At 47.3% G+C, this 21,586-nt stretch overlaps 1 protein-coding gene across 1 annotated transcript; it reads left to right on the forward strand.

Annotated features, from left to right (window-relative positions):
- Positions 1-8,579: 8,579 nt before the first annotated feature.
- On the forward strand, positions 8,580-20,259 carry LOC135891186 (ficolin-1-like). Its single transcript, XM_065418673.1, has 11 exons — positions 8,580-8,664; positions 8,974-9,030; positions 11,647-11,700; positions 12,391-12,426; positions 13,111-13,191; positions 14,651-14,686; positions 16,025-16,057; positions 16,650-16,777; positions 17,387-17,516; positions 18,304-18,438; positions 20,012-20,259. Exons 1-11 carry the CDS (start codon positions 8,580-8,582, stop codon positions 20,257-20,259), a joined length of 1,023 nt encoding a protein of 340 aa, XP_065274745.1.
- The last annotated feature ends 1,327 nt before the right edge of the window (positions 20,260-21,586 follow it).

A 21,586-nucleotide genomic window follows, 5' to 3' on the forward strand; every position in this document is an offset into this window, starting at 1 on the left:
GCCGATCCCCTCCTAACTAAACACCCCCTCTCCAACCAACAACAATAAAATCATGGCCCTAAAATGACATTTGCTGCCACTGCATTGTTCACTCTGCTTGTGTGTTCTAGCCCTTCCCCCACCCAGTGTCTGTCCTGTCAATGTAGCTTGTGAGCTCTTCTGGGCAGGGACTGTCTGCTCTTCTGGGTTTGTTCAGGGCTGAGCACGCTGAAGCCCCATTCTTGGTTGGTTCCTAGGCATTGCCATAATAAATATGGTTAATAATACCGTATATGTCTGCACAAGCTTCTACATTGCAAATGCTTGCACTGGCATTGTGAAAACACTTTGTGGATTGGGTGCTGCACAAGGAAAAAAGGGGTACTTTGGAAGAGGAGCGGGAGAAACAAAAACCAAGTAAAGACAATGAGGGACAGCAGGCGAGATGGCGTGGGAGTGTGGTTTTGCAACTACCATGAGGAAAGGTGGTTTTACAGCCTGGCCCAATAACCCTTTATAGGGTCACCGGTCTGTTAGAAGTGGGCACAAATGCTGGGCCCCACGTGCTTCCAAGCTGACTGGGTCTCGACAGAGTCTAGCCACTATATCTAGCTCTGGGGTGCTAAGGGACATTTCCAGACTCCACCCTTGTGTCTGATGCCTCTAGTAATAGATTTCCCCTGCCACACACACAAAAGATTAATGGAGGCGATAAGGAGGATGGCACAGGAAATCCCACCCACCTCTCTGCCGCCACAAGTCCTGCCTTAACCAGAGATGACAACTCCCTTTTGGGGAGTGGCCAACCCCCCAGCTTATGGCCCCTGACCCTCAACAAGAAGGCCTGCTTTACCTAGCAAGGGAAGCCAATAGGATTTAGTCAATCCTTAAACCAGACCCTGAAAAGTTACCATCTCTCAGCTGACAACTCACAAATCTACTTCTCTACACCTGACTAGTCTCCTGTCCAAGCTAAAATCTCTACCTGTCTCTCTGACATCTCCATATGGAGGTCTAGCTGTCAGCTCAAACTCAACGTGGCTAAAAGAGAGCGCTTAATCCTGCCCCTCATGACCTCCCCAAAACCTCCTTTCTTGATCACTGTGGGTAATATCACCATCTGGCCTGTGTCTCAGGTCCATAACCTGGGCATCACCTTCAATTTGAACCTCTCTGGAGGTTCTCACATCTAGGCTATGACTAAATCTTCCAGATTCTTTCTGCATACTGTTGCTGTGATATGACTTTTCCTGTCCATCCATGCGGCTAAACTCATGCACTCCTTCAAAAACCTCCTTAAAATGCTCCTTTTCTGCAATGCTGACAAAGAACTTGACAATGGTTAGGCTGCTGGTGTGCTGAGATGACTTCCTAGCCTGCTGACTAATATTGTCTCATTGTTTTCTTGTCCTCTCTCGTCAGTCTAGCTGTCTCCACTTCTTGCCTTTTGTCTTGTACTTGGGTTATATACTCCTTGGGGCAGGGGACGTCTTTTTTTGTTCTGTGTTTGTGCGGCACCTAGCACAATAGGGTCTTGGTCCAGGATGAAGTCTCCCGGAAAATGGGTAATACAAATAATTAATAATAAAAAATAATTCTGGAAAGAACACTAAGGGTGGGATTTTCAAAAGCGCCTGAGAAAGTCAGAAGCAGAATTCCCATTTTCAAAATCCCCTGGAGCAAGAGTTCTTCTAAGGTCAGTTGTTTAGCATGGACAAGGCTCAACAGGCTGTCTCTTTATTCTGTGCTCTTTATCCCAAACACACAATGATCTCTAAAGGTTTCTACCAGGACAATACCAAACGAGCAAAGGGTGAAAGGCCTTTTTTCCAACTGGTTGGAAGTTCAGAGACATTTTCTTCTTCCATTTTCTTTATTTGAAGCCTACAGCTTCCAGTTCAAAAATTTTGGTTTAGGTTCATAATGTTTTTTCGACCAACTCTTTTTAAAGTCCTACCCTCCACCTCACATGGTTTCTCTGGAAAACAGCTGGCAAGCACTGCCAATATCATTGCCACCAGGGTCAGAAAAAAGGACCTTTTTTCTCACTGTCTTTAACGAAAGCACTGATCAAAGCTCTAAACATGGATTTCAAATTATTCCTCTTTTTCATGGCACCTGGAAGCCTTCAAAGTGTCTATAAATGGCCATTTGAACTTCTCTGTGATACCTTTTTCCTCTTTTATCTAAAACAAGGAGACCTCTTCACTGCTGCTTTACTTTACCTGCACTCCTTATTCTTTTTTACAATCCCATCCTTGTCTATAACAGTTGTGTTTTACAAGAAAAGGAAAACATGAACTCAGTCTGAGCAGAGGTTCTCAAATAGGGGTCTGGAGACAACTTGCTGTCATTCTCCAGAGAGCTGGCTAGTTGCATAGTAGTAGGTCTCCTTCCTATATCCACCAGTTAAATTGCATTAAGAGAAAATATAATACTTTCCTAATACCACTTTGCCACCTATGCAAGTGCTGTAGTTGCCACAGGGCTGTTACATGATCACGGATAGCAGTGAGATGGTTAGCACATTTATCATGGGAAGGCCAATGTGCCAATCTCCGTTCTAAAATGTGGTTCTTACTATGAAAAACATGGAGAAGCCCGGCCTGAGGTGACTATTTTAGACTAAGGAAAACAACAAACATAAAATCTCCCCAAGAGAGAAAGCGGAGTCCCCCTCATTCATTGAGATCCTCCTGAGCCTTGCTCCCAGCAGACAGCAGCACACTTCTCACAGCTAAGGGTTCAGTACATACAAAACAGAATCCTAGCTGGAAAGAATCACAGCGTCCTCGTTCAGGCCTCCACTTATCGGGGAATGAAATTGCATCTGAGCTAAGAGGAGATGTGGGCCTCTGACTGTGAAGCACAGCAACATAGAAGATGGAGCGGAAGGGCTGCCTCTTCCAGCGAAGCTCCCATACATCCATGCAGGAAAGACTTTTCCCTTTCTAGCACCTTGGCTCAGCTTGTAAACTGCTGGAAGAGGCCGAGGTTAACACTCGCTCTGCTGACCTAAAGGGCAATCAGAAGGGAATACAAAAGCCCAGTCTTTTGCCCACGGAAGTCAATTACCGATGCCCCAGTGATTTCCATGGGTGAAGGATTAAGCCCGTATCAGCTAAAATCAATGATAATTTCCCTCACGAGACTCGCCTAGCCCTGATTGCTGCCTTTTGTTCTGCTCATTTACTATATTAATAGATTGTCAAATTTAGATAATAAAATATCCCTACCCTTCCTGCTGGAGAAAAGAGAAATATGTTTGGTCAGCAAATGCCGCTTCGCCAGAAATGTGAGCTTGATCATTTTTCTCTGCAGCTGCTTCACTCTTCTCTTCCTGATATTCACACTTCCCTAAACACGACTTTCACTTCCTTTGACCTGATTCACACTCCCCTTTAAGCCAATGGCAGGTGTGTGTGTGCATATCGGAGGACGGTATTTGAGACCAGATTTACAAATTTGGGGTGTCAAAGTAAGTTACTTAAATATGAGATTCATGCACTTTAGTGAGATTTGGGCACCTATGGCCAGATTTTCAAATGATTTCAGCTTAGAGTATGTAGCGAGATGCCCAGTGAGATTTTCAAAATCTATGGGTGTTAGATACCTTGTCACTTTTGAAAATCCCACTACACGTCTATCTGCATTATAGGATGCCTAAATAACCGTGAAATGCTGGCCCCTAGATCCTAATTTAAGTCCCTACCTAGGGACTTCAGGTGCCAAACCTTAGGCACCCAGACTTTAAATTTTGACTCTTGACCACTAGTAATTGTTTTGGAAGGTTCTCGCACAAAATTTCACCATTTGTATTTCAGCAAAGTTTGGAGAGAAAATCTCATTTTTTCTGAAATTTCACAAAACGGGATTGTAGAATTTCCCCCTCTCTAGTGGGTGATGTGTTGGTCTGTGTCCTTGCTCGGAAATTTTAATTACAGTTTACATTGAAGTTCACCAATAATGTAGAATATGTGATGTGAAAAAAATAAAAAGACAGTTAAAATATCCAAAATAGCCTGTTCCCCTTTCCCCAGGCTTTGAGCCAATGTCGTTCTGTCAACGACTTGCTCCCTTCCACAGGAAGAAAGTGATGTTCTTTAGTGACTACGCTTCTACCAAAGTTGGAGAGAGTATTTATAATGCTGTAGCTGGACTCATCTCTTTGAAATATCCTGATGCATTAGATTAAAAAATAATACTTAGAAATGGGCTCAGGGTTCAAAATTCTGATCTAGGTTTCAAACACTCACAAAGTTAGGTGCTGTTTGGACCTGGGGTTTTATTTGGAACCATCATCATCATCTTGGCCAATCACAAAGGGACGTGGCCTCCTTGCACATGGAGCACTACCTGGATCGATTTCTGGCTCTGTCCTTAAGGTTGTCTGGCTCGATATTCAGATTATGTCCATCACCGGCAATCTTATCTCTCCACCAAAACTTTTGGCACCCACCGTGTGGTGGCGTTCCTTGGTACACGCTTTGGGATTTGCTGGTCTTCCAGTCTAATAATACGTCCAGATCAAAAAAGCTGCTAAAACTGAACTAGTGCTGGTGGAGGCAGTTGCTGGATTCAGTTTGAATAGTCTCAGTTTGGATCTTGTCCTGCCACTTGATATGGAGCAGCCGATGGAGATGATGAGGCTCAAAAACATCAATCCGGGGTTCGTCAGCCTTCCTCAGTGCCCACATCTTACTTCCATGCCGTGGAGTTGGTATGCAGCTTCATGGCACGTTTGATGTCACAACATCCCCACAGATACTGCTGAAGGACCTGCAACATGACAGCAATTGCCACGGTACAAGTGTCCAAATTTTTTGAGCATCCTCCAGCACTATCTTTGACACTTCCCAAATATTTAACAGTTGCCATCTGCTTTATGTCCCATCCAGAGACGTTAATACTGATCTGGTTGTAATCTGGAGGTGGAGACTGCATGAGGCTGGTGGCCAGGATTAATTAATTAATTTAACTGGATTAATGACCTGATTTCCACACACTACTTCTTGCCTGAACCAGATTGGGCCATCACCTGCAGCGATTCACCAAACTGGGCCAACAAGGCAATGTCATGTCACTTTCAAAGCAGAATGGTGTTCAGCTCAATGCCACCAACAGCTGCTCCTCAAGTTTATCCATCAACCAATCAGTGCCGATACTGAACTTTGATGGTGACAGAACACAGCCGTACCGAACTCCCATGGAGATAGGAAATCAGGACTTGTATCTGCCATTGACTCAAGTACAACTTTCCATTCCATTATAGAGCTCTTCTATCAATGACTTGACCACGTTCCAAAGTCAAACCCACTCAGCCGTAGCTTTTACACTCCACTAATGTGCCTTTGGAAACTCAACTTGTAGCTTCAATTTGGGCTTATCTAGGAACTTAATTAAAACCACGCTTTGTATTTGGTATTTAGTTTAGGTGCCCTTGGTTAACAGCTTACTATGGGGTCACCAAATTCAAACAGTTTCTGTGACGCATGGCTAGAAAGGGTTAAACATCCTGTAAAATAATCCTCAAAAGACATATAGGGAGATAATGTTTGTGTTTTTCTGTATTTACATATGTATGAGTAGGGTCCACAATGTAATCAACTGTTCCTGTCTATGCTGTATTTTGATATCATTTAAATGAATTGTAAACACGAGATATCTCTGTATTCATCTCTCTTTGAAATATACTGTGAATGGAAGAGGAAAAAGCAAATGCCCTTATGTTAATTCGTATAGCTAAGTACCTGGTCATGGACCTCCTTCAAGGTCATCCTAATTACCTTTTGTTCCTTGAGGGAATCCCAACTTGTCAAAGAGGACATGAAAGTGTATAAAAGATCCTTGGGTCCTGATTCTGTCATCTCAGATCTGCTTAGACTTCATCAGGGGAAGTTTGAGTCGCAAGATTGAGGTCCCAGTTATGCTGGTTCGCCCTGAATATGAGATTTGGACTATGACCTATGAACTGAATTCTAAAGGAACTCTTTGCAACTACAAAGCTCACCATCTCTGCTGTGAATCTGAACCTCAATGAATTGAACTCATGTCTGTATGTACATTGATCTTTTAACCATACTCTCTCTCTTGTTTTTAATAAATTTTAGTTTAGTTAATAAGAATTGGCTGTAGCGTGTATTTGGGTAAGATCTGAAACATTCATTAACCTGGGAGGTAATGTATCCGTCCTTTGGGATTGGTTGAACCTTTTCTTTTATATGATGGAATAAGATCTATAGAAATTGTCATCATATTTGACGTGGGTACCTGGATGGAGGCCTGAGGCTGGATCACTTGAAGAGAACTGTGTTGTTGGGACTTCTGAGTAACCAGTGAGGTAATAAAGAAGCTGTTTGATGCTGGCCTGTTGAATCTAGTTATTGGAACATCCACCAGCTTTTTGGGGCTTGGCTGCCCCATTCTTTGCCGTTCACCCTAATTGGGTGACCACAGCTGGGTCCCCACTAGGACCCCGGTCACAGTTTCTGAACCACTAGCTCAGACCACAGCATTGCTACAGCCTCTTTCTGTTGAGTTCTTGCTCCCTGGTAGAAGATAAGGCGATTCCAGCAGCAAGCCGTTTCTCCTCCAGCCACAGCTTTTCTCTCTCAAGCTGCAGCTTTTCCCACTCCAGTTGCAGCTTCTGCCACTCCAGGTCCTGTTGATTCGAGAAACCTGGTCTGGATGGGGCCTAGTCTCAGCTTTGGTCACTGCATACACCCCTGTTGTCATCCTCCTTGCCTCCCTCTGGGAATTTGTCCTCTGTAGAGCCCACTGTAGAGCCCACTCTGCAGAGCCCACACTGCTGGTCTATCCTGGCCTCTGTCTCCTGGTTCACCCATTTACCCTGCAAGAGAACCAAGACCCTCTTCTAGATCCTGGTTTGGGGACGATTCCCCATTCTACTACTTGTCATCTTCATACCACAGAGACGCCAGCTGCCTTTGTATGATCAGCCAGCGACAGACCCCTCCGTAAGCACAAACCCACAAGCTGATCTTTCTGAAGCACTGAGTAATTCATGTTGCTATCTGTCTTTCCTGAACAAACTAGAAGATGAACACTCTGCATTCAGTTTAAGACTGTGGTTTAGTTCTTTGCAAGCTTTATCCTCTGCCACACTCATCTTTCTCAAGCTACCATCAATGTGTTTATGTTGTCCCTTGACCCAAGCAGTTAGCCAATATTTGGGTTCTTGCCAGGTTGTTTCCATTAAGAGGAGAAATTGAAGCTAGAATCAGCTATATTCTTTGGTGATATCCTGTTTATTTACAAAGAATGTACAAAGTCCTATTTCCCTGAACACAATAGGAATAAACAGGGAGAAGTTTCCTTCTTCAGAAATCCACATCAGCCTTTCCATGAGTCCTGTGTCCCAAGGAGCTTTGTCTCTGCTCCCTTTCAGGGCAATCAATCATCAGGGAAACCATTTGGCCACATGATTTAGCTTCTGCTCAGTCCCAGGAATGAGGACTTGCAGCTGCACACAATAAACACCCCTGCCCTTTCTGCAGCAGGACAGAAGTCATAAATTTAGGATTATAAATAAATAATGTGCAGGGTCAGCTAATGCCAATATTTTAGAAATAGGAGTCAGCTCATTTTTTCTCTCCAGATGCTTCATTCTTCCCTTCATGTTATTCATACTTCCCTAAACACAACTTTCACTTCTCTTTACACAATTCCCAGCTCCCTTTAATCTGATCCACACTTTCCTTTAAGCCAGTTGTAGATATGTATGCACATCACAGGGCAGTATTTGAGACCAAATTTGCAAATTGGCAGTTTAATGTTAGTCATCTAAATCTCTGTTTTAACCAGTTTAGTAGGATTTAGGCCCCTATAACCTTATTTAAGTGGCTACATAGAGATTTCAGGTTCTGAGGTTTAGACACCCAAGTTTGACTGGTGGCCCCTAATTGTTATCTTCTTTGGGAAGGGCCCTGCCCCAAAAGTCACCATTTTTACTTCTGCAAAATTTGGGGAAAATCTTTCTAAATTGCCAATAATGGGATTGTAGAATTTCCTCCTCTCTCGTGGGTGAATCAATGGTGTGTTGTGATGTGTCCATACTGGGATATTTTTCTTTACAGCCGATACTGAAAATTGAAGTTTACCAACAGCGTAGATGATGTGATGTGGGGAAAAAAAACCTAATACAAAGGCAGTTGAAAAAACTCCAAAATGTAGCCTCTTCCTCAGGTTTCAAACCAATGTCATTCTGTCAATGGTCCCATCCAAAGGAAGAAAGGACCATTCTTTATGGCTAATCCTCAACACAGGTTGGATGGAGATTTTATAATATGGTCCCTGAATTCATCTCTTTGAAATACCCGAATGCATTTGATTAATACTAAGAAATGGGCTCAAGGTACAAAATTCTGTTCTACATTTCAAACAACTGCAATCTAAATTAATACAACAGTCACTTCCACAGAAACCAGTGGAAGGTGCAGATTGGTGGAAGGAGCTGAGAGTTGAGGGGAGAGAGTTCATGAATATGTATTTATTTGCTCTCTAAAAGGCTGCAAGTGGTGAACGGCTAACGCAGAGAAGAGGAGAAGTCTAGTGGAGCTGCCGTTGCAGAGACCAGCGTCATGGGGAGAGCTGCCCAGCAAACCCTCCTCGCTTTATTCTGTCTAGCCACAGCGGTTTGTAAGGCTGAGGATGAGCCACAAACAGGTGAACAAATTGTGGTGTTTGTTTTTCAGCCTGATCTAATTTAGAGCCAGTGAGAGCGATCTGTAGGTTGTGAGGACCTGTTTTCAAGAGGGAAATTCTCACCAGTGTAAATACCTCAGTGTGGTAACAACAGTATAAGCCACTAATGCAGAAGTCTTGCACCAGTGCAACATGGAGTTTGCACCAGGGTCAACAGCTTAGTGTTAGCTGGCCTCGATTTGCTGAGCTTATTTACCACTGGAATTTTCAAAATATATGGGATCCTCTGACTTCAAGAAATGTCACTTATCGATTCATTTCTTTCCTCAGAAGTGAATTCAAAGTGCTGTGGAATTGCTGGACCCCGAGGACCTCCTGGACTTCCAGGTATGTTCCCCAGAGCCGAGTGAGACTCCGCTTTGGATGGTGATGCCTGAAACACACTGGTCACCCTACAGATCTCTTCCCCTGTGGTGAGAAGTTGGGCTTCATCATATTTCTCTTCTGAGATCATGTCCATTTCCTTTTCTCTGCCCTGATAGTGATGTGGGCGTGGCGGGGGGGGGAGGGGATAGGGAATGTCAGTGAAGTACGGAGCAGGTCTCACAAGCTAGTGCACTCTTGGATACGGGGACAGGGATGATGGGAAATGGAATGTTGGCGGTTAGATTGTTTGGGGGGTTGATGGGAATTAGTCCCTTGGGGTCACTAGAATGGCCAGTGGGGGGGGGTCACTGCTGTCACAACCACATTTCACCTCCAATTCCTGCCGTGCTGCTGTCTCTGGAGACATCTGCCCCAGCCCTGCTCCTGCCTCAATCCCGATCCTCTCCTCTGGCACCTTTCCTGCCACCCCCTCAGACTCCCCCTCCCTCTTTCACCTCAGACCTGTTCCTGGCCTCCGTTCTGCTGCCTTGGGAATGCTCAATCCATCCTAGAACATCACAGCCAACTGTGAGTGCCTCATCTTCCACTCTTCCCGTCTCCTGGTTCTCACAGAGACCTGGATATATGGCTCCCATTCTGCCTCTACGGACACCTTGTGGTGGCCTTTTCCTCTTCCATCCCCCTCATCCTGAATCCTCCTGCAAACACAGGGGTGGGACATTAGTCTGTGCCAGTCCCAACTCTACCACCTCTCACCCTCTGTCCTCCCTCTCGTTCTTTCTCCTCCTTGGAACAATGCTCCACTTGACCACCTCCCCTCCTGCTCCATATTGCTGCGGTCTGTCACCCACCTTCCTTCCTCACTTTACCTCCTTGCTCTTCCACATGTCATCTTCGGTGACGTCATCTTCCACGTCGTTGTGTCTGGCCCCCTGACTTCCTTGTCTGACCTGCAGCCCTGGATCAGCTCCCCTGTCACCAATATGGCCGCTCACTCTGGTCTTCTCCACATACTGCATCCTCTCTGGTCTCTGCATTACTTGATCACCATCTCAGCATCTCCCGCCTGACCTTTCTGGGACTTCCAATCCATCGGTATCCACAAATTCTCTTCTGCTCTCAGCCCCCTTCCCTGGCCTTTTCTTCCCACCCCTCCAGTGACTTGTGCAGTGATTCCTTCCACCCACTTAGGGTTGCCTGGAAGCGGCCAGCATGTGCAGCCCCTCATCTCCTTGACTCCCCTCTCCCATGTCAAGGCTCACCCTGCCAACTCCCAGCCCTGGGTTACCCCCCAACACCTCCTCCTCCACCCCAGTTCTCATGCCGTTGAGCATCTCTGGCAGAAGCTCTGTGACCAGGCTGAATTCCTCCACTACAAATTCACTCATTATTCCTTCAGTTTTATCTTCTTTCCAGCCAAATAGTTTGACTTCCCTCCTCTTATCCAACCCCACACCAGCAGCCCCTGCCACCTTTCCACCGTCTTTGCCACCCTCCTTTAACTTCCCCCCTCCTGCCACCCTCCTCCCTCTCCACACAGGACCGTGGCACTTTCCTCAACCAGTAAGATTCCATGTGACCTTTTCCACTAGGCTCCCTGGACTCTCCCCCTTCTCCCCCATCACCAGCACTGAGACATCCTGCTGGCTCTGCTCCTCCACACATCTGGGGGTGGCAGAAGGACTCCAGCAATTGCCCTCTGGAGGAGGGGTCAGGACCCGAAATTAGGGGGCCATATTTTCCCAAAGGGAAAATGGGACACCCCCGGCCTGGTTTGGTCTGGCCCGAGCCCTCCCTGCCTTATGCCCGCATGGGGCCTGGCTGAGGTCCCCCTTTCCTCCCAGCACCTGGGGCTGGCCCCAGACCCCCACCCTGCAGGCCACTATATGTCCCATTTTGTCAGGGACCGTCCTTTTTTAGGCCCTGTCCTGGCCGTCACAACTTTTTTGGGGCGGGGAGGAACTCGGGCAGGGGGTAGAGGGCCGGCCGCAGGCACCCATCTGAGCCGCTCTCCCTAGGTCTTCCTCCAGCACAGGGCAGCATTGCCACCCGCACCCCCGCACGTTCCTCTGCGCCCTGCTAGGGCTCCCACCCCACTTTTTTGGCAAAGCCGTTCATTTCTCCGGTTTGCTCTTGCCAGCTGATGGTCAGTTGACAAGAGCAAATGGGATAAATGCCCAGTTTTGTCAAAGTTGGGATGGCCAGGACAGGGCCTAAAAAAGGACTAAAATGGGACATAGGGTCACCTTACCTGAAATGGCTCCTTTCCTGTGATGGGGACACTGGCAGTGGATGCTCAGGGGCCGGTTCAAGGCTTTCTGTTTGCAAACCGACCACCAGACAGCACTGAAAACATTTGTCATTGGCCTTCCGTTTGGCCAGTTTTGCAAGAGCTGAGAGAAGGGGCTTGACCCTGCATTCCTGGCTCCGGGGAAATCCCCATTAAGGTCAGTGGGGGATCTGAGGACCAGGGCAGAGAAGAAATGTAATTCTAATTTTGAAATCTGACTTTGGGAGAGGCATGTAGGAACTGGCCCATCCCCCCATTTTAACCTTAACAAATAATTCCCTATTGTCATATGCAGGATAATAACTTGGAGTCTTTTGTGTCTGTAGGATTAAGGGGTCCTCCAGGGTTCCCTGGGGCACAAGGACCACCAGGGGAAAAAGGTAAAATAATAAAATATTAATTCAGAATCTTTTGTGCTTTTAGGCTCCACTGTAATGGCAGGAGATCCTGGGCCAAGAGGGAAAGTACTAAAGAGCAGAGGGGAACGTTGTGAGTTAACTATCCAGGGGAGGTTTTTAGACTGCGTGGATCTTCCCAAAAGTGCATGCACAAAGGGGTGGGTTCTCTTCTCGCTTACACTGGTGAACATCCCAGCTGGAACCAGTCGGGTACTGGTGTCACTGAGAGCGTGTCCCTCTCTGCCGCTACCCAACTCCACTCACTGCCGTGGAGCAGTGGTGAAGGCACGGCTTTGCCTCACCCCCAACGCACAGCCCTAGACAGCTTCATGTCTGAGCACCTCCAGTGAGTGGATTGGGCCAGTCTCAGAGAAGGGTAATTCCTGGGTCCTCTTCAAGGGTAGCTCTGTGCTGTGCCCCCCGGGGTCTCTAGCTGGGACCGTGCCTCCTGGAGCTCCCGCTAAGGTGGTGTGTCTGCGCTGTCCCCTGTGCCGGACTGTGCCCAGGAGGAGCAGCTGCACCCCTGGGGCCTGGATTCTGTCTCACACCCAAATGAACTCATTGAAGCTGCTTCTGATTGACCCCAGGGTCAGAGCTCAGAATCAGGTCCATGGTGTCTAAGCCACAAATAAGTCATTGCTGCTCATTCTTTTAAATTTTTTTTTCAAACAGGACAACCAGGATTTCCTGGCTTCCCTGGACGGAAGGGTGAGAGCCTGGGGATAGTTCTCCTCCCTGTCGAGCTGTGCACCTCCTTTGCTGTTGCTATTGATCTGCCCTGGAATTTGCTCAGATACTGTGCTGATGGGTGGCAGTATAAAGCCCTTATAGAGAGAGAGACAGATGTCCCCTTACACACCCCTTTATGAGAAGTTAGCATTAGAAGAAAAAACAAAATACATAGGTTTGAAAACCAGGAATTAACCAGGAGCTAAGGTGATACTTCCTGCATAACATAGCCACTCAACCCTAACTCTGCCTCCTTTGATCCCTGTCCTGAGGAGTCCCTCATACAGATCCCACCACAGTACCGTATCCTCAGCCTTTTCATCCAGTGATCTCTGCCAACCAGCTGCAAATGCTCCCTGGGTCATGGTACTGCCCAGAGCAACGTGAGGAACTGCAGGAACAGGAGGGCTGATTTGCAAATGTGGTAGACCCAGAGGAAATGGCAGATTTTGCTAGGGCCAGGCAAGGTACTGGTCTATTCCCACTTCCTATTGCCATCGCCAAAGGGGCAGAGTGAAAAATCGAACCCTACTTTTGAAATCTGGACTAGGGAGTGACCTGTAGAAACTGCCCTTCCCCTCTCCCTCTCCCTTGTTCAACCCTAAAATATTATCCCCTACTTACAGCTGTCAAATATTAATTCTGAGACTCCTGTGTTTGTAGGAATGCCTGGTCCTCCAGGGATTCCTGGAGCACCAGGAGAACCAGGGATGCCTGGAGCACGAGGACCACCAGGGGCAAGAGGTAAAGTACCAAAGAGCAGAGAACAACTTTGTTCATTCAGCCTGTGATTAAATAGCAGGAGAGATTCTTAATCCATTTGCATCTTCCCTCCATGGTACATTTCCCCAATGCATACCCCAGAGGGGTAGGGTCTCCTCTCAGTTACAATGGTGTATAATCGTCGTGAAATCAACACGGTTGTATTGGGGTAACCAAGAGGAAAACTGATCACTAGGGAATCTCGATGCTGAGCACTTCCTGCATCCTTGAGATTACCAGCCTAATTCAGCTGGAGGAGGTGCTAGCTCTGATTGCGTTAGCATGCTAATAATAGAGAGCAGCTGCTGCTGCTACTGCACATGCGATGGGAGAGGCTAGCCTCCCTGAATACATGCCCATGGTCTGAGATGGGCACATACTCAGGGCAGCTGGTCACTCCTGCCGCTCGCGCCGCTGTAGCTACGTTCTATTTTAGTGCATGAGCTTGATCAGAGTTAGTGGGTCTGTCTCCTTGACCTGGGAATCACACCCCTAGATCGAAGTATAGACCTACCCTAAGGCTAATAAGGGAGTCTAAATTGGTGTAACTCACAACTCCCAGCTCCCTTTACACCAATTTAGATTCACACTCATTTACCTTCCCCGAGAGTGTGGCCCAACGTAGTAAAAACCCAGACCTGAGATTCTCCATTAGGGCACCTCCATGTGGGCCAGCAACAGGGGCTGGGCTCAGCTGTTTTTAGCACAGTGTCATGAAAAGCCTGGGCCGTGTCTACACTAGCAGCAGCACCATTGCTAGAAACAGGTACCATAGTTATATTGTAGCAAATCCCCGAGTGTGTCACACTCAATATAGCTTACCCGCCTCTACATATTCCTCAATTTGGCCCTACCTTACCTCTTATTTCCAAAGTGCCCATCACCATAGGGCCAGATGTGCCCAGCCTCTGGGCAGTTGTGCAAGTGCAAGGGATGGAGGTACGTGTGCAACCTGCTTTTCCTGCTCTCAGGCTTCCATGCAAGAGGGACAAGGACCCTGCAGGGCTTGGGCGACTCTGGGCTGCTAACGTTGTACAAAGGTGGTGGGCTCAGGAGTGCCGCCAGCTTTTCTGCCGCCCTAGGCGGCGGAAGGTCCCGCCGCTGAAATACTGCCGCGGTCGCCACCCCCCAAATTGTAGCGCCCTAGGCGACCGCGTAGGTCGCCTAATGGGTTGCGCCGGCCCTGGGTGGGCTGGACTATGTCCTCCCCTCCCCTCCACACTGGCCAGAGGATATGCATATGCAGTGTCACCTTCATGGGTGGAAGAGCAAGTGGACTCTTAAAGTCTCTGGGGCACTGCACTTCCCTGACGTACATGGAGTTCCACCAGGGCAGGGCTCCACGCTGCGCCCAGATCAGGGCAGTGCCTGTACAGGAGAACTGAGCTCACAGAATCGAAACAACAAATCCCGTATCTCTGATTATTTTTTCTGTGATCAGGAACAAAAGATGATCCTGGGAGCTCTGGACTGAAAGGTGAGAGACCTTGGATAAGTGTGTGAATAACTGGGGGCCACAATCTCCCCCCCACCCCCCACGCTCACCTAAATGTTTAAAGGGAAAGTGCTTGAAGCTGCATTTTTTGTGCACTGGGCTCTGTTGCTTATCCAGGTTTCATACTTTCTATTTTCCATGGTTCTTCCAGCGTTTTAAAAACCTGTGTGTCTCTCTGTTTTTATACTATTCATTTGCCTGGCACTTTTTTAAAGTAGCAAATTGGCCCGAGGCATCATAACCTGTAGGGGAGCTTGGCTGTTCACTGCTTGAGCTTTTGGAGGGGGACTATTAGTAACTTATGATTTCTTGTACTTCCTACATGCATCTGCCTGGGAACACATGGCCCCAGTTCAATCACTTCAGCTCATGCACCCAGCACCACGGTGCTCTCAGGCGGAAAAGGAAGCAGTGAGAATTTTCAGGGGTTAAGTCACAGGGAGTGGGACCCAGATTCTCTCCGGAATATTAGCCAGACATGACGCTGGTTTCTGTTATCCCGATTGCACAGCGTGGCAGGGCCTGTTCAGCCACCACTGATGTGTGAATGAACCTCCCCTCAATAGCAGTTACAAGCGTGCACTGAAGAGGGAATATTTCTTTTACTTGATAATTAGTTGATTTGTACGAATCTTCCCATCCTGGGCTCGGTCCTGCTCCCATTGCCGTCAATCAGAGTTTTGCCTTTGAGATCAGTGGGAGCAAGGTTTGACCTCCTCTGGCTCAGCCAGTTTGCTCAGGGTGTTTGCATGTGGACTGACAGTTGGGTTGACTGTTTTGTCTGTTAATTGTAAGGGCACAACACGTGAGGTGCTCTGTGTCTCCCGTCACATGCTGAACCCATCCCCTATTCCACAGAAGCCAATGGGAGGTGAAGGAGCTTATTGCCCGGAAGAACCGGGCCCCAAGACCGGATCAGGGCAGGTCTAAGCTAGTCAGCTGGTTTGCAATGGACACAGGTTAAACAGGACACAGTTAAGGCAAACTTGGTCCTTTCTCTCTATTTCATTGCTCCTGTGTGTTGTCTTACAAATCAAGGCGAGGGAAACAGAGTGGAAACCCTAACTGTGTCTTCCTTAACTATTGAAATGATTGGCTTCATTTTTTTAAACATCTCCTTTCGTAATTTCCACTTCCTTCTATAGCTAAGCTGCTGGTCTCTTTCTAACTTGGCTTTTTTCTTTCTTTGCCTCTGAAACATTTTGTCTGAAATAAATAGTCAGAACTATTAAACTGCGGGAGTGAACAGCTGTTTAGAAACAACACACTGCTTTGTTTGTGCTCCCATTTCACTGCCGTTGTGTTCCTTTTCCTGCACAGAGGAGGAGCTGGCGGACCTGCTGTGTAAAAAGGGTGAGTGTTTGCTCTAATGGCAGGGGACATGGCCCTTACCTCACAGGGCAGCCCACAAGGCAAGGGGTATGGAAACTTCCTTCACTTCGGTAGAAGAAGTTCTATCCTTGCTAGCAGGACAGGATGACACGGGGGGGTAGTTACACACACCTGCTGCTAATGACAAGGGGCCGACTCCTGCTTGCCTTACCCAAAGAAATACTCCCAGCAGCAAAGTCACTCACCGGAGTCAGGCAGGCAGGATTTGGCCCAACAGCAGAGAACAGATGATCCAGCTTCAAAGACCGTGGGAGCCCATTTGAGGAAAGGTGGAGTTCGCATTTCCAGTGTGATGCTGAAAAATTAATTCCCACAAAGACACTTACATTGTAGCGACGTTGTTTTTCAATGGTAGCCAGGGTTTCTGTAGCAAACCCATGAAAATGCTGTGTATGTAAAACAGTTACGCTTTGTCTGGGGTGGACATATACAAAAATAATCAGTGTAGGGCCCGAGCCTGAGAACAGTTCATTGTCATAAGAAGTTGCCTTTGCCTCAGTAAAACCATTCAGACGCAGTATAATTTACTGCTTTAAATGCCCCTTTTGCCCAGGCCCGAGGAGCTGCAAGGAGCTGTTGGCCAGAGGGAACACCCTGAGCGGCTGGTACACCGTTTACTCTTCGGACTGCACTGCCATGACTGTGCTGTGTGACATGGCCACAGACGGAGGAGGATGGACTGTAAGTGAGACTAGAGCGTAGGGAGCCTCCCCAGGAGCCCTTGCGTAGAACAAGTGTGTGTGTTTCAGGATGGCAATGAGCTCTTGCCTAGTTTTTCACCTGCACATGTATAGTCTGAGCCAATGAGATGACGCGCATGCTTGAAGTTCAGCATGTGCTTAAGAGCTCTGCTGGGTCAGGGCCCATTTCTTCGGTGCAATTATATTAAGAAGGATCTTGATGATGGTGACTTTAATTACATTGGACCAAATCTTAAGGGCCTTATTGAGCTTCCACTAGGTAAACTCCAATTTTCTTCCATGGGATTTTCCCCTTATTAAGGAATGACTAAAAACTCAGTAAGGACCTCAAGATTTGGTCACGGGAAAGGCTTTCAGCTTCACCCTTTTCACCAGCTGTTCCTTTCTCAAACAGCTGATGAAAAGAATGTCCAAATTATGGGGTACATTTTAAACTCTTACATAGATGTTCACACATATTCTGATTAACCATAGTGCGTACTACGCTGACAACTTGTCCTTGAAGAACTGAAGAACTGAGCAGCTATTCACATACAGCTAAAATGAATGCGACCATCTTTTCACCTAAGGTTCTCTAATTTCTTGGCAGGTTTTCCAGAGACGGGTGGATGGTTCAGAGGATTTTTTCTGTGACTGGGACTCATACAAGAGAGGTTTTGGCAACCAGCAGATAGAATTCTGGCTAGGGAACGACAACATTCACCTGCTAACATCTCAAGGTAAGAAATCACAGATGCAATTTAATATATATATATCTATATAATCACCATGCCCTCCGTTTCCTTGGTAACATGGCCCAGAGTGATGATAATATGGTAGCTTTATGTAGTGCTTTTCATCTGTAGATCTCAAAGTGCTTTGCAAAGGAGGGTAAGTATCATTAACCCCACTTGGTGAATGGGGATTTGAGGGAAGCAGAGATGAGGTCGTAGAAGAGCCATGATGAGGACCATATCTAAGTCCAAGTTGTACATCCTGTTCACTGGAGTATGCTGGTACACACCAGCTGTAGTGAAACTGCTCCCAGACTCACCACTGGCTGCTCCTGACACACAGAAACCTGCAAGGAAAAGCTTCTGAGACAGATTACACGGGAGCTCTTTGGGCTCCGGTCAAGGCTAGCTCACCTTAAAGAGCATTAAGTGAACAGATCTGGAGATGTACCGTTCTGTCCTACTCACTGTAACAAAGACTATCTGTTGAACCATCAGAGCTAAGACAGGAGCTGAAATTGTCCCTTGCTGCTTTGTCAGTGGATTGGTACTGGCAGAGGCCATAGAGAGATGGATGCTATAGATTCTGATCACTTAGCTGGAGCGCAGATGTTAGCTGTGAGCGCTGTTTGCTAATGGACAGGAGAGAGAGGGGCATGAAACTAGGTTATTAAAAGCATCCCAGACTGAGCATATGGGGATAGGCTGGTGGATGAATGATGTAACAAACCCAGATGCTGAAAAATATTAGTGGAACACACGGAATTGCTGATATTCTTCCCATTTTTAACAGGAAATAATGAGCTGCACATCGACCTCATGGATTTTGAAACTGAGAAGTATTTTGCCAAGTACAAATCATTCCAAATTTTAGGAGAATCTGAGAACTATAAGCTGATTCTGGGAGACTTTCTCAATGGCACAGCAGGTAGGTGCTGGCTGGGTTTTACTGTGATCACAGCTAAGACGGAATAGCAAATTCAGCTGAGATGTGCTGAAGTCTGGGGCAGCAGCAAAGTAAATTCTGCCCTGTCTGCACAATCTGAAATTAGCCACTTAGAGAAGCACATGCTCAGGTTCCGAGACAACACCTGAAAGCTCTGTCCCAGGCCCCTGTTGGGAAGATGCCACCTTATGTGCTACTGGGTTAACGAACAGGATTCCTGGGCATCCCTCACACACATTGAGAACATGCTCTGAAATCTCCGACAGCTGGGTTCATTTGGGGGCAGTGAAATGCATTGGAGAGGATTTGCCAAAAGGAAGAGGAAGAGCATCATCGCCTCTTCTCCCAGAGGGATGGAGCAGCTTCTCAGCTCTATCCCTCTGATTATCCTGTGGGGTAATGAGCACCTCCCCTCTCTCTCCTTCCCAGCAGTTCTCCCATGAAGGCAGAGAGGGAACATCATCCCCTTGGAACATGGCTCCCAATTTCACTCACCACTGAGGACCCATGACACTGGCACCAATCACAGAAGTGCTCTTAGATCAACCCACAGAGCAGGAAGTACATCCTATGCTCATTGCTGTGCCAGCTTTGCCGGGGCCTAGGGTCAAACCTGAACCTGTAGTGGTGGGTTTTGGTTCTGCCAAGAGCCATGGACCCAGACTGGCTTCAGGTTTCTATACTTTCCATCTAGCACCTCCTGTCACCAGCCAAAAGTTCAAATCCTGAGGCCCTTACCCAGCCCAAAGTGTCAGGTCACACTGAGATCAATGGGATTTGGGGCGAATGAGGTCTGAGTAGAGAGATCAGGAACAAGGCCTCTGTTTAGAGGGGTTTGAAAGTTTTAGCCCAGTTTTGGCTTGAAATGTGGCCAAAAAATATCCCTTGGATCTGAACAACCAGAACTTTGGGGGTAGTTGGGAACTGGACTTTGTAGCTGGACTCATCTCTAGAAAGGGATGAACCAAAATCCCTGATCCAAGCTGCCGGAACTTGGGGAACATTTGGATTTGAAGCCAAAGTTTGTGATTTGTGCCATCCTGATTCTGACCCTAGCGGTAAAGCTTAGGGGTAGTTTTCAGGGTCCAGATAGTTGAGCATAAAACCCCAGTGTAAGCAAGACTGAATGTGTCATTCTCGGCGCACTGTTGTAAAAAGTTTCCTCTTCCTCCCCATTCCTGAGAGGCCTCCAGAGTGAAACAGCAGCCTCCCCCCTGTACTGTGAGGGGTTGGGAGTGCCCACAGGGGGAGTGAGCAATCCCCATACTGGAAGGCCAGGCCCTGCATTTGGGAGACTGAACTACAGGGAGGGAGGCAGTGTGGACTAGTGCATTGCGCACTCTGTTGGGACTTGGGACAATGGAGTTCTATTCCTGGCTCTGCCTCTGGTCTCCTGGGTGACCTTGACAAGTCACTTCCCCTCCCTGTGCTTCAGTTTTCCCATCCATAAAATCAGGATAATGTAACTCTCTTTGAGGTTTGCTGATGAAAAACACAATATGAGAGCTAGTTATTGTATTACAACTTGGGAGAAAGCTACATCTCTTTGTTACAGGTGATGCCTTAACCTACCATAGGGACATGATGTTTTCAACCAAAGACCGCAACAATGGTCTGAATTCAGTTAACTGTGCTGTGTCCCACGAGGGGGCCTGGTGGTTCAAGGACTGCCTGCAGTCCAACCTGAACGGAAGATATTTGCCGGGAGAACACAAAACCCCTCATCACGGTGTGTTCTGGAGCACAGGGAAAGGGGACCAATATTCCCTTAAACACTCGGAAATGAAATTCAGGCCTGTTTAGCAGGGTGAGGGGACAGCTGCATGTCCTTGTCTCACAGGAATCATTCCGCAGCTGCGTCTGGACGTTCCTGCTGGAAATAAAGCTATTCCCCAACAGTAAACTTTGTGTGAGTGGGATTTGTTCTTTGTAGTGGAGAAGACAAAGATCTTGTGTGGTCCCTCAGCCTCCTGTTCTCTGGTCCCTGAACAAAGAAGCATCTGGGAATATTCACGGGAATGAATGTCGCAGATCTGTTTTAATCATCCACACGCTCCCTTTTAGTCCCTTTCCCAAAACACACACACACGCCAGTCGAGGTCTGTTTGTGGGAAGCAAAGGTGTGGTGACTCCTCAAGTCTGTATTTGCTCTAGGGTTTAGTATTTCGAAGGGTCGTGCTCACACAGCCATTAAGGGAGTTCTGCTGGGGATTGGGCGCTGCGAGGAGGAAGATTTTTTGACAGAGGAGCAAGAGATTCTCACTATTACAGTGCAGAGTCTTTGCTAAAGACCCTGCGGCATGTGGCTCAGAATTTATGAAGGGAGTTACACCGGAGGTGTGTGGCTTCTGGCAGCGAAGCAGAACACCTTAGGAGGTAGGACAGCAGGGCTGCCTCTTCCAGCCACACCACCATGTAGGAGGCATATGTCAGAAATTATTCTCTTTCTGGCTCCCTGGCTCCACCTGTAAACTGCTGGAGGAGACCACAGTCAATACTCTGCTGAATCAGGGAGCAATGGGAAGGAGATTTAAAAGGGCCAGTTTTACTCTCCCTGTAACTAATAGCAAATACCCCAAGGATGTCCATGGAGCGGTGGTGCGTGTCCTCAGCAGGAGCATTGTGGGGCACTGAGAGCCAGAGCCCTGCCACCCCGGGGCTGACAGCCAGAACACTCAATGCAGTGTCTACACTGAGGCTGCATCAATCTAACTACACCGGCCTAAGCACTATGCCTCTCGCGGAGGTGGCATTATTAAATCGGTATAGCGGGCAACTTACATCAGTGGGAGCAACATTTTAGTGTAGACGCTTACAGAGTTAGGGCGATGTAAGCTGCCTTACGTCTCCATAACTCTGTAGTGTAGACCAAAGGCCATGGCTACCACACTTAAACTCACCAATAATTCAAACTCACATAAGTAAACAAAAAGCTATAAACTTTATGTAAGGGTTTGATTAAAGAGAAAATATTAAATGATTTGAGGTATTAATAATTTTTAATTACTAAAGGCGATGCTGGCAAGCACACTATGTCACATGACCACAGAGTCCCCAATGTTCCTAACCAAAAGTGTCTCCCCCCCTCAGTTCTGACTGTTCCCCACGTCTCAGGACCGAGGTGGTGCAT

The sequence above is a fragment of the Emys orbicularis genome, chromosome 18 (assembly GCF_028017835.1).
Source record: "Emys orbicularis isolate rEmyOrb1 chromosome 18, rEmyOrb1.hap1, whole genome shotgun sequence".
In the NCBI taxonomy this organism is placed as follows: Eukaryota; Metazoa; Chordata; order Testudines; family Emydidae; genus Emys; species Emys orbicularis.